Source organism: Arvicola amphibius, chromosome 10 (genome assembly GCF_903992535.2).
Source record: "Arvicola amphibius chromosome 10, mArvAmp1.2, whole genome shotgun sequence".
NCBI classification, from domain to species: Eukaryota; Metazoa; Chordata; class Mammalia; order Rodentia; family Cricetidae; genus Arvicola; species Arvicola amphibius.
This window is the reverse complement of record NC_052056.1, coordinates 56,929,372-56,942,943: the sequence shown is the minus strand read 5'-3', so window position 1 is coordinate 56,942,943 and position 13,572 is coordinate 56,929,372. Positions and strand designations below refer to the sequence as shown.

The 13,572-nt window shown below is 38.7% G+C and overlaps 1 protein-coding gene across 8 annotated transcripts in view; it reads right to left on the bottom strand.

Moving 5' to 3' along the window:
* The window catches only part of LOC119825216 (ABI family member 3 binding protein), a 213,737-nt gene that overhangs the window by 153,512 nt on the left and 46,653 nt on the right, over positions 1-13,572 (bottom strand). For all 8 annotated transcript variants that reach the window (XM_038345948.1, XM_038345949.1, XM_038345951.1 and 5 more), the window contains exon 2: positions 2,512-2,691. In XM_038345948.1, the coding sequence (XP_038201876.1) occupies positions 2,512-2,691 (180 nt within the window). The remainder of the gene's footprint in view (positions 1-2,511; positions 2,692-13,572) is intronic.

The window sequence follows — 13,572 nt, the reverse complement described above, 5'->3', positions numbered from 1 at the left end:
GGTATCCTCCTCTCCTTCTCTTTTTCTCGTTCCTCCTTTACCCCCCCTTTTTCTTCCTATTTATCCTCTCTGCCTGGCACCCCCACCTATTCCTCTTCTTTCTAGCTATTGGTCATTCTTCAGCTCTTTATTAGACCAATCAGGTGTTTTAAGCAGGCAAACTAACATAGCTTCAAAGAGATAAACAAATGCAACATAAAAGAATGTAACACATCTTTGCATCATTAAACAAATATTCCATAGGATAAGCAAATGTAACACATTTTCAACTAATATTCCACAACAATTTTAGACTCTCAACTCTAGGGAAGAATATTGAATAGCTAGTTGTGTGTTAGCAGACACAGAGTTCATGAAGAATGGATCCTTTCCTCATAATCAACAGTGTTTAAAATCCCAGAGTACAACTACTAAATTCTTGGTTACTTTGTCAAAAGAATAAGATCCAAATCATATCTCTGGCCTGGGTATGTTATGAACTTCATGCAAGTTCATGAATAGATAACTGTATAAACCTTGTACGGTCATTATCTGGCCAGAGGCTCTCTGACAAATAGCAAAGATAAACTCTTGTCTCCTCTATCTGAATGGACATGAAAATACCATCTTAGAGAAGCTGTATGTTCTGGAGAATTTATGGTAGTATAAATCCTGCATAAAATGTAGATCATCTCCATTCTACAATATGCTATCTTCTGTACTGCAAAGGAAAACACATAAGGGAAGCAGCCCATTAAATACAGGGTGTGGACATCTCACCCAAGAAGTGTTCCAATTTCTCTACATACCAATGATATTCTGAAAGGAAAGGAAGAGATCTAAGATCCATAATCTAATGCAATGTGTGAAGTTTATTTAGTGATTCAAATAAACCAGTCCTAAAAAGACAGTTGTAAGACCACACGAGAAATTTTAAGTGTGATCCAGGTATAAAGTGATATTGTAGGATTAAGGCAATAATTTAATAAATGTATGGAATTATTAAAATATTTCTTATCTGTTATAGATGCATACTTGATAAAAGTATATTTTATGCTTTAAAACATTCCAGAAAACAGTATATACAACCACGTAGAACAACATTAGCACAGTGATGTGTATTCAACCTGTTTTACAAGACATTCATCAACATTATTCCCATTAATTGAAATTTACACAATCAAAAGTCAGGGATTAAAATAATAAAGGGAAGGGGTCCCAGGGCATTTGATCAACCTTCATTATTAAAACAATAGAAGGCTGGAGTGTTTATGCAGGAAATTTTCTTCAGATTATGCACATTTTTCATTAACAATTTGACTTCTACCATCTTAATATTCAATGCTTTCACATGCTATAAAGGAAGCTAACAAATGACCAGATTAAATAACAAAAAAAGTCTATCAAAAATAAAAGGATTAATTCTAAAACTCCCTGGAAATGGGGTGGTATATCAATGTGAGGGTGAGCTTGTCTTTTGGTCACTTCCCATAGTGAAGATTGGATGATACCAGGGAATATTTATAATCACCCAAACTCAAATTCTTCATGGAACTGGTTACAATACGTGTGAAAACTACCTAATTCTCAGAGTGTGGGGGGTAATCAGCTCTTAGATTTGTTTTAAAATGGTTCCCTTACGTAAAATTGAGTTACTTGCTACTTTACAACATTATCTCTAGTTGTTCATTAATTAACAATATTACCTCCTGGCTGGCATTAAGGAGCAACAGAGATTTCTCCAGAAAAAGCAAAAGGCAGAAGAACAAAATCAACCCATCTTGGCATTCTCATTACACACTCGAAAATGCAATATGAAATGTTGGAACATGGGGATTGTACTCTGAAAGTTCAGAGACTGGGCTCTTAAGCAACATCGTAGCAGTGCAAAGAACCAAATCTCACCCTAGACTTTCAAAGTCTTCACAATGAATCATCCTTATCAAAACCATTTAATCCCTTAAGTGGATTATATTTACATTTTCCCACAGAGAAAACAAGAAGATGGCTCACATCCTGAAGCTCTAATTTTATATCATTAGAACATTTTCAAAGAAATTCACAATTTCATAATTCATATTAAATTTTAATATCCTTGTCTGAATTATTAAAATTTTTTAAATGCAGTATGTTTTCTTTTCTTTTCAAAGATAAAACCCAAAAATCTATAGTGGCTATCTTCTACTGGAAGAAAATAAAGACAACAAGAAGGAAAATTAGTTCACATAAATAATGCCACAAGGGTTGAGTCCAGTATTTCAGCCGTTACTTTCTTTATATATCCAATTATGTGGACAAGGATTACAGGTTCAACAGTAGTTAAGACGATTATTTCTTCATACACTAAAAACTTCAGTATAAAAATCTGTGCTTTGGGTTGCATTAATTACAAAGGTGATTTATACTGCCACATTGGGCTCAGCCAAGGATGTAGAAGAAATGTTCCTTGTCTTCCATATGAGGACATCTTGTTATAGTTGGTTCCTCTTATCACCCACCCCTCTCTCTGAGTTTGATCCCCAAACACCTTACCTACTACAGCCTCGGTGACTTTCCCTTCTGTGGGAAGAGGGAAGTATTGGTTTGGGGACACATTGCTGCCATATCCCAGGAGAAATCCTTCCAGTTTTACACTTGGATTTGGACGCAGGAACTTCAAGAGGATGGAGTCGCTGGTGGTGTTGATATGCACCTTCAAGTTTGGTCTTTTACCTGAGGGTGGAAACATAAGATGAGTGTCCAATACATTAGCCATTTTCATCACTCAACCCCGCCCAGCAAACCTTGCCTATTGGAACATTGTCCTGAGAACAAGCACCACCTCTTTTGCTTCTTGGTATCATACAGCCGATAAAAAACTGACCAAAAACAAGACTACCATTAATATCAAAGAAAATGTACTTACTACTGCATAAAGCAGACTAAAATAAAAAGCAAAATAGAGAGATCCAAGTTTTGGTGGTTTGTTACTGAGGGGGTAAGTGGAATTTGGGGTGATCTCATTTTTCTATCCAAAGTGAGCTAGAAAATTCACTTTATACTTGTTACCAATATATGGTGCAAGCAACAAAGATTTTATTGGTATAATTTAATCACTGTACCATGAAATATCTCAGCATCCTCAGGATGCTCTCCAGACCCATATCTACAAGTTTTGGTCATTGATAGAGCTGGGAATGGACAAAGAAGTAAAGTTTCTGGGATAAGAGTTGTTGAGGTGGTAAAATGGGGGTTGTTGTGTACAGGAACCTTTGAAGGCCAAAATAGAGTGAGATCCTTGGAACTGGAGGTACGCGTGGGTTTGACCCATGTGTGTGCTGAGAGAGGAACTCGGGTCCTCTAGCAAAGCACTGTGTGCTCTTAACAACTGAACCATCTCTCCACCGCCATGTGTTCTTAACTCACTGCATGAGAATTTGTTTCCTTGAGCAGCTATGCTTATTTAAATGGTACTTGCTGGTCAAGACCTCACATACGAAATTATATAAACTACAGTCTAATCTTTTTCTAAAGTGACTCAAATTTATGAATTATAAAATATGTATGCCTCTAAAGATTAGAATCATGGGCTGGAGAGATGGCTCAGTAGTTAAGAACACTGGCTGCTCTTCCGTAGGACCTGGGTTCAATTCCCAGCACCCACATGACAGCTTACAACTGTCTGTCACTCCAGTTTTAAGGGATATGATACCTTGACACCAATGCACATAAAATGAATCTAAATAAATTATTTTTTAAAAAAATTAAGATCATGAGCTTGAATTTTTCCCTTTATTCTCCAAATATTTGATATTTTAAAATACTTTTTACCCTTTTAGAAGACTGCATTTACTGTTTTAACAATTCCCTCTATTATTTCTCATTAACCAAAGTTCCATGTTGAATGAATACTAGTCCCCATGTCACTGCAGCATGAACTCCCGTCAGAAGTCATAATTAGAACTTTATTGTAACTCAACCCAAACAATTGCGATCAATGTAGGACTGTTACACTTTGTGCATGAAATGTTCCCCAATGATCTTACATGTTGAATGCTCCAAGCTGCTGGATCAAGTCACTGAGGGGTAATTAGATCATGAGGAATCTAACTTCTTCTGTGGATTTATCCCGTAGTGGATTTTTAACAGGGTGGCATTATTAGGAAGTGGTAGAGAGCAGGAGGTGGGACCTACTTGGAGGACAAAGGTCACTAGGGGCATGATCTAGAAAGTTCCATCTTGTCTCTGGACCCACCTGTCTCTCTGCTTTTTGGTGAGCAATATTCTGCCTCACCCCAAACTCAAAGCACACAAACCAGCTGACAATGTACAGAAGCATATCAAAGTGCAAGCCAAAGGAAATCTTCCTTTCTTTTGAAATATTTCTTGAGGGTGTTTGTCAGAGTGACAAGCATCCAACTAACACAGGAACATGTAAGGATTGTATGAAGTCTTTGAAAAAAAGAAAAGGATTTCTTCAGGAGCACCACACTGTTGGGATGGATCCCATCCACCTCTGCAGCCAGGATCAGTTCTATGCACGTGCATATTAGTTTGCACTTGACTAAAAACATAATTTTATGAATGTTTTAACTCTTGGTTATTCCTGCATCTGTGGAAAACTAAGAACCATAGATACTAAGTAATTTCTTGAAAATTCCCGAAAGGAACGTCACAGGTGATGTAGTTCAGTTCTTCCAAATGAAGGCAACTGAGTGTTTTCACACTTCCCATCATCTTGCATGTTTTCTTGTGGGCCTCATTGTTATTGTGACCATCCTTATTACTCAACAGAGTTAGGAGTGGTCAAGCCATGGGCCTCATGGTGAGGACTTTGACTTGTCTTAATTTCTCCAGGTTTTAACAAGGTACTGTGTAGTTTATACAAAACAGACTTTGTCCAATTCAGTTTTTCCATTATTAATCAATGGGCCTACATTTCTGCCAGTATTACTTTTTCTCAATAGAATGGGGCAAGTGTACGTTGAGAACACATTCTTCTGCTTTAGGAGGTTGTCATTTCTCACAGTAAGTTGAAACGCAGTCAGGTTGCTTGCAGTATTCTGTGGAGAAGATATTTGGAAAACTCTTTCTGGGCTTAAGCTGAGTTTGCACTTGATTGAGAGCACAGAGTGGCGGCCTCACACCACACTAGAACATTTTCCTCGTGGACTCTGCTGGATGTAATCATGGTATGCTTCCTCCGAGAAAGCAGAAGGAATAGTATACTAACCGAAAGAAAAGTCATAAACACAGCTACAGATCCACCAAAATGCAAGTGGTCTACTTCTATGGCAGAGAACCGCAGGCTTTCTCCCTTTGGCTAACAATTTATGCCAAGAAATACATCATCATTATAGAACTTTGAATTATATTTTAATTATAGAACATTATAGAACAAATGAATTGACTCTTCCTCTAAAATTCTGATTCGTACTACCCTCCTGAGTGAAATATCTAAAGATGTCATGAAAAGGAGTAACACACATAGAAAAATACCCCTGCAATAAATGTCACAAATATGATATTTTAGAACCACCATCTTTGTTCTTCATTTAAAGCAGTGATTCTCAAACTGTGGGTCGTGGCCCGTCCCAGAGGTCATATCAGATATCCTGCACACAAGATATTTACATTACTAGACATAACAGTAGCAAGATGACAGTTATAAAGTAGCAACAGAAATAATTTTATGGTTGGGGGTCACCCCAACCTATGAACTGTATTAAAGGACTGCAGCATTAGGAAGGTTGAGGACCGCTGACTGAGTATTAAGAACTCTGATCCCTGTGTTATGTTACCATACGTTACTTCTGATATTACTTCTCAACACACCACACCTTATTTTGGTCAGGTTAGTCATCCCACATTCTAGAATATGTGATTTGTCCTGCCTTTGCATGGTTATTACAAGACCACTATACAATCCCTCCACCTTTGCTTGACATTCTTTCCACCCTTCCCTCATCCAGTTATTACTTCATCAATCTTCAGCATCTGGCAAAAAGGTTTTACAGCTTTTTTCCTCTTATTCAAGATAGATTTATCAACATTTTCTCCAAATTACTGTTTATATTAGGATTCAATGACCCTTCTTCATACTTCTGGACAATAAATGCTCTAATATTTGGGTTCCATATCTCTGTGCATCATGCATTAATTTTAATATTTGATGATAACATTTTTATTACAAATTATTATCGTTTGTTTCCATCATGGATGGTCAACCTTTTGACACTGAAACATAATATCGCCACTTACAAAGTCTTCACTCAAAAATGCACTAAGTTGGCCGGGCGGTGGTGGCGCACGCCTTTAATCCCAGCACTCGGGAGGCAGAGGCAGGCGGATCTCTGAGTTCGAGGCCAGTCTGGTCTACAAGAGCTAGCTCCAGGACAGGCTCTAGAAACTACAGGGAAACCCTGTCTCGAAAAACCAAAAAAAAAAAAAAAATGCACTAAGTTACAAAAAATGCATAATGCTTTAGTAAGTGAGTTTATGATTGGGGATTGGTCTGCATTCACAGCTGACTTTCACCATGTGTAGCCATGTGGCCACTAGTTGGACATGCCTGATGTTTTGGGGCCCAATTTATGTAACAGACATTATCTTTCAGAATTTAGTCATAGTTAGACTTCTGGCAAGTAACACAGATATAATAGAAAATAACACACTACAACATAACCTTAACCAAAATAACACATAAATAAGCAACAAATATGTTGCTCAAAATTTCTTTGTTCGGGATACAGAGGGGAAGAAAAAGACTACTAGAAGAATATTTTATCGCATGTGAGAGACTATAAAAAAACAATTAGGAAAGCAGCAATAAACTGCCTTGGGAAAAGCTGCATATTGGCAAAGTACATTCTTGGATCCATGCCAGTAGTTTCTAATCCTCTATTTGCAACACCCTACAGTATCTCTAAATATTTCAAAGTGTTGTGAAATTCCAAAAGTAAATAAATCAGACTGCTTACAGAGCAAAATTAGAATTATCCATTTTTCAAATTCTAAAGGTAAATACATGCCTTCCAGTAGTAAAAGCAGGGGGTGAGACTGGCAAGGTGGACAAGAGGAAGAGACAGCACTGTCAGTTCAAGAACTCTGGGTCATCAACCAACCAAAGGAGGGAGGCTGCTGGCTGCTGGGGGCTGAGGACATGTCCAGTTCTGTAAAGAAATAGTGTGGCCTGGGATACAGCTCAGTCACTGAGGGAGTGCCAGAGTTCAAGAAGTACCCAAACAGAACAGCAACAAGTCCAAACCACCAACAAAAATACCGTCAACACCAACTACAAAACTCATGCTTTGATAAAACTAGTGAAGACATTATAGCCACCCAGTCATGAACGACAAAGAAAGGAATCGCCATTAAAATATATTCATTAGAATTTCTCCATGTCTAATTTCTCATAGAGTCCTCTTATACTTTCCAAAGTATTACAAAATATGGTCAAAGTTGTTCATATCACAATGGTCAAGATGATAAGATTCTTGAGACAGAAAAACTACATCATATTAAAAGTCTTCTAAAGGTAAAAGATATGTATTATGTAGCAACAGGAATTGCCTTTGCTTATATTACCACAATGTTATAATACCCTGTGAACAGATGATAAATATTCCAAATAGCAAGTGTGCATCTAAATTTAATCTTATCAAGGAACTATGTACAGAATAATTGCAATACTTATACCAAGAAAACAAAGACTCCTTAAAGGATAGAGAACATACCCCCATTTGTGGTCTTCTAGTATCCATCTCATACTACACAGAATGTTCACAGCATACTGTAGCCTATACATGCTCTGCCATTTACCTTGTTATAGAAAACTCATACTATATAAAATATTTAACTAATTAAATCGGTACCTACCAGTTCAGATATGATATAGGAAACACAGATTTAAAATCAGGGCACATTATATATTTTGATCATATTCCTTCCCTTCCCCCAAATCTTCCCCCAGATCATCCCAGATCTTCCCCCACCTCTTGATAAAAAGTTTAAAACTATAAAATTTTTAAAAATCTAAAAAAAAAGTTCCTTAAGAATTTGCATCCAGAATACATAAATATTCTTTATCGTCAATTAAAAAGAATATAAAAACCAAGCGATTTAAACGTGTTTGAATAGCATCCTAGTTTGTTTCCCTGTGGCTGCGACATAACACGGACAAAGGAAACTGCAGGGGGAAATGGCTTCTTTCATTTCTTATTTCCAGTTAACAATCCATCACTGAGGGAAGTCAGGGCAGAAATTTGGGGGCCAGAACTGAAGCAGAAACCACAGAGCAATGCTACTTACTGTCTTGCTCTCTCTGGCTTGCTGAGCTTGCTTGCTTTTATAACCCAGGACCATCTACCCAAGAGTGGCATCACCCAGAGTGGGCTGGGCCATCCCACAGACATTGCTAATCAAAAAAATAGCACCACAGACCTGCCTTAATGAAGGCCATCCCTCAGTAAAAGTTTCCTCCTCCCATGTAGATGGAACGGCGGGCTATGTCTCTCCACCCGGCTAGCTTTACCCAAAATAATTACATGGTAACTGTATTCATTTAAACACTGCTTGGCCCATTAGTTTCAGCCTCTTATTGGCTAATTCTCACATTTTGAGTAACCCATATTTAGTAATCTGTGTAGCACCACAAGGTGGTGGCTTACCAGGAGAGATCTTAACCTGCGTCTGACTCAGAGAGGAGAGGCATGTCGACTGCCTATGGCAACTGCCTGAAGTGTCTGCCTGACTCTGCTTTCTCTCTCCCACAATTCTGTCTACTCTGCCTACCTAATTTTCTGTCCTATTAAAGGGCCAAGGCAGTTTCTTTATTAACCAATGAAAGTAACACATAGACAGATGACCATCCTCCATCACTCCCATGTGACTCTAGCATGTGCTAAATAAAAACAAACAAACAAACAAACAAACAAACAAAAAACCTAACCGGCACGAATGGATGCTTTACCAAAAGAGATGATCAGTGGACAAGAAGCACATAAAAATGTGTTAACCTCTAGGGTTATTGAGTCTTCTCCTCCAGAGGTCAGACTCTGTTTTAGGCTTTGAAGATCAGATAGCATAATGTTGTAGTACTGATTACCAGTACAGCGAGTGCTGCTAACTGCTCAAGCAGGAAGACCAGAATTCAGATTCCCAGCACTCATGAAAAAATCTGGGCATGGGTGCATGTGATAGGAACCCCAGGGCTGGCAGGAGATCACTAGGACTCGCTGGCCAGGCAGTTAAGTCAAAACCAAGCAAACTGTAGATTCAGGGAGAGCCCCTGTTTCAAAGGAAGAAGGCAGAAAATGGTAGAGGCAAACATCGTCTTCCAGCTACTGCATACCCAGACATATGCACACACGGGCATGGCACACACATGCACACATGCACGTACCAAGCTTATGCATATATGAGACAGACAGACAGATAGAAATGCACACAGAAAAAGAGAGTGAGACACTGTAGATATCGTCCTCCAGTCTAGACATGTGTTCACATGAAGGTACCACACACACATGCAGCATATGCATGTACCACAGATATGCATATACCACACAGACAGACACAGAGAAAGAGGGAGACAGACAGACAGACACACATACAGAGAGAGAGAGAGACAGAGACAGAGACAGAGACAGAGACAGAGACAGAGACAGAGACAGAGACGCTGTAGATAACATCCTCCAGCTTAGACATATGTACGTACATGGGTACTACATACAGTATATGCATACACCACACATATACACACAGAGAGAAGATGTAGACATCATACAAATTAAGCAGACGTAACTGTGTATTATCCCATTATGTGTAAGCCATAATTTGCCAATTCTTGGTTAATATGATTAATCAAAGGGAAACAAAAATTAAAGCCACAATGATCTGGAATAGCTAAAATTAAAATAACAATATAATTAACAATATGTCAGGCAGAATTTGGAAGTCTTATACATTTGGATTGTGAGCATTAAGTTTTTTTTAAGTCACCAAAGAACCCAACAGTTCCATTTCTCGCCATTTCACATAGGAGAGATGAAAACATGTCTGTGTGAAACATGTATGAGAACATTCCAAACATTAAACTGGAAACAAACCCAAATATCCATCAGTGGCTGAGTGAATAAATAAGCCACAGCTCACTCATTCAATGGGATCAGATGCAGCAATAAAACAGAATGAATTACCTAAGTAAGCAGGCAGGCTACAGCTCTGCTGTGGCATGCCGTTGCCCCGCTGTATGACAGGAGAACCCCTTCCTTAGCTATGCAGCCTTCTGATAGGAGGACATTCAATCATGTGGCCATTGCATCACTAGCAGAATTAGCTTTAGTAGTGTCTGGTGCTAGTGATCATTCAATACACACACACACACACACACACACACCACACACCACACGCACACACACACACACACACACCACACACCACACACACACACACACACACACACATTAAATCAGGTTTCTCTCAAAGAACACTAAGTTTCAAATGCACTCTGTGAAAACATTCCAATGTCTTACCATTACATAACAGATTGAGGAGTTATCAAGATACCCCATCTTCAATGTTTATATTGAGCAAATGTGTGATATCATATTCAAAAGCTTTGAAAAATGTAACTGAGGGTATGGATTGTATTCCACTAAATTCTTATGCTAAGCTATACCAATGTCAATGTTAACTTAAGCCTTGGCAATAATTTACCTTTTGCCTTGAATTTTCGGGAGTGAAAAGTCAGACCGTGGAATAAAGGCTCGGTGCTCCAATGACTCTCCCTGCTGTGGATTTATAAGTTGTGGTTTTATATGTGTTAAAGGTTTTAGCGATTTTTCTGCAATGTTCACAGAGTGACTAGGAAGGCAAAGGCTATGAGACAATTGTTTACTTGTTTCTGTTCGTATGTTGTAGAGGGTGGGATTTTCTTGCCAATAACAATAACCTAAAAGCCAGGGATATTATCGGAAATTTTTAAACTTTTTTTAAAATTTTTATTTCATGAGTGGTTTGCTTACATATATGTATATGCATGCCTGACGCCCACAGAGGCCAGAAGAGGGTGTCGGATCTCTTGGAGCCGGAGTTAACGGACAGTTGTGAGCCACCGTTTGGGTGTTGAGAATGAAAATTAGGTCCCCTGCAAGAATAGCAAGTGTCTTAGCCATTGACCCATCTCTCCAGCTCCCTGGTAAAAATTTTACATAAAGAAAAAAAGGTAATTTCAATTCAATACTTTATGGGGTACAAGAAGTTAATGTCACTAATAATTAAATAATATTCAGTGTCATTTAAACTTTCACTAGTTCTGTATGACCAGATACTTGACTGACCTTCAGGGAGCAGAAGAATTTAACTGAAGTAGTCAGAAAGATGAGAAAAATAGGGTCTATGAGACTATACCAGAATGAGGTAGGTGGGTGGGTGGAAGGAATTCTTTAGATTATGACTGTGCTGTTGTGAGTAGTGTGTGTGTGTGTGTGTGTGTGTGTGTATGAGTATGTCTGTATTTTTGTGTACATGTGTGTGTGCCTGCATGTCTGTGTATGCATCTGTCTCTCTGTGTATGTGTCTCTGTGTGTATGCCTGTGTTTGTATGTGTGTCTGTGTATGCATCTGTGTCTCTCTGTGTGTGTGAGTGTGTGTATGTGCGTGCCTGTGTGTGTGTGTGTGTCTGTATACAAAATTGTCATTACAAACGTTCCCAGGATTGTTGTGAAGCAACTCTTGCTCGTTTTTAAGTTGAAAGATACTGGTGGCAGGGTGCCTGGTATAGTGTAGATAAGGACAAACACTTTGGACATTGTGAACCCTAACTAACCAATGAAACTTTTCTCCATATATATAAAACACATGTTGAAGCAGAGATATAAACAAGGACAGTGAAGTCAAAGAGTTCACAATGTTCAGAAGATGAATTAACAACAGCACATGGTTCCAGAGAGAGCCACAAAGCATCCTTGCATGCCATTTACAAATATAAACCTGGAAACATAAGGAAAATGCTGACTACAATGAACATGTAAAGAAAGATTTTGATAACTCTAAAGAAAAATGACACTGTGAAAATTAGAAAGAAAATATTTTGTAGTCCCAAGAGCCTCATGATCAGCCCCAGTGCCAGCAAACTGAACCTTTATATACACTCAAATTTTGAATTTCCTCATCCATGATGATCTGTTTGCAAACATCACAAACTACAGTTTCTCGTGATCACTGTTCCAGGACAGAATAGCACACTCCCTCCCCGGGATAGCATACAGTAAGCAGGCAGACGGAGCATAGGTTCCCAAGGCAATGTGAGGTCTCAGGATTTAGGGAATGTGCCCTTGTTCACCTGTAGAGCTGTGCCCATGCAAATACCTTTGAGTGATCCCCACGGGGCATGACTCCTGTGAGCCAGCCTGCTATTTATTAGAACACTAAAGACACCAAATATCTAGAAGATGTTTGCTATTAAATTTATAATGTTTGAATTCAGCACTGTCCAAAGTCTGAAGATGAAAATGTTTTCCTCCTAATGGAACACTTTCTGTGTTTGCCCAGCTGTGCTGAAAATGGGCCCCACTTGAGCTGAAATAGCCACAGTTTCCACCTAGGTCAGAATACCCAGTGTTCTGACTGCTCAGGCCAAGACTTCACCATCTGCTGACGCTGGAGGATTGACTAGCAGCCTGAAATGTCCCGTGCTGACATTTCAATAGCATTTGATCATATTGAATAGTTTTACCAAGGGAGAAGTAGTTTCATGGCCTACATCATAACACAATTGAGAGCCAGGGAGGATAATTACTTTTCATAGCTGACTTCCTAAGTTAACAGCTTACAGTTCTTATGGAGGCCTCCCATTCGGATCCATATATTCTCATTTGCACACAAGCCTTTGATTCAACTCTACTAAACTGCTCTCTAGTCTGGACAATGATAGTTTGGAGAAGAAGAGGTGACGGAGATGCAGGAAACGACAAATATGTGTGATCAACAACCATGTATTTGCCATATGTTCAGGAGGACGGTTTTCAAATGGCTTCAATTTGTTTTGAAGAAGGCTGTGGCTTGATCGATTTTTGTCTCCTCTAAAACACATGCAGAAACCCAATCCCCACTGAAAACATTGCAGGGTGCAGGATCCAGTATATTAACCCCTATCAGACGGCAATAACACCACTATTCAAAGGTGTCTTCTACCCTGGCTCCCACTCGCAGTCTCAGGTGATGGGTGATACAGCAAGAAGAGCATCTACACAGCAGTGCCTTGAAGCTGAGCTTCATAGTCTGTGAACTGGGAGCTGATGCATTTCTGTTTATTGCTCCTTGCCCAGTCAGTCTCCAGTATGCCATTAAAGCAGTGAATGGCATGTGTATATTTGCCGATCCAATTTTCAATTTCCCCTCTTCTCTAACCACTAGGTACTTGATATTAATGACCTCTTTGAATGCAATGACTGGATTCCAGAATACTGTGCTGGTAACTAGGAAAATTATTTGAATGTGCCATGACTAATACGGTATACATATTATATATATATATATATATATATATGTATATATATATATACCAGGATATATATATATGTATATATACTAATATAGTCAATATACTATATA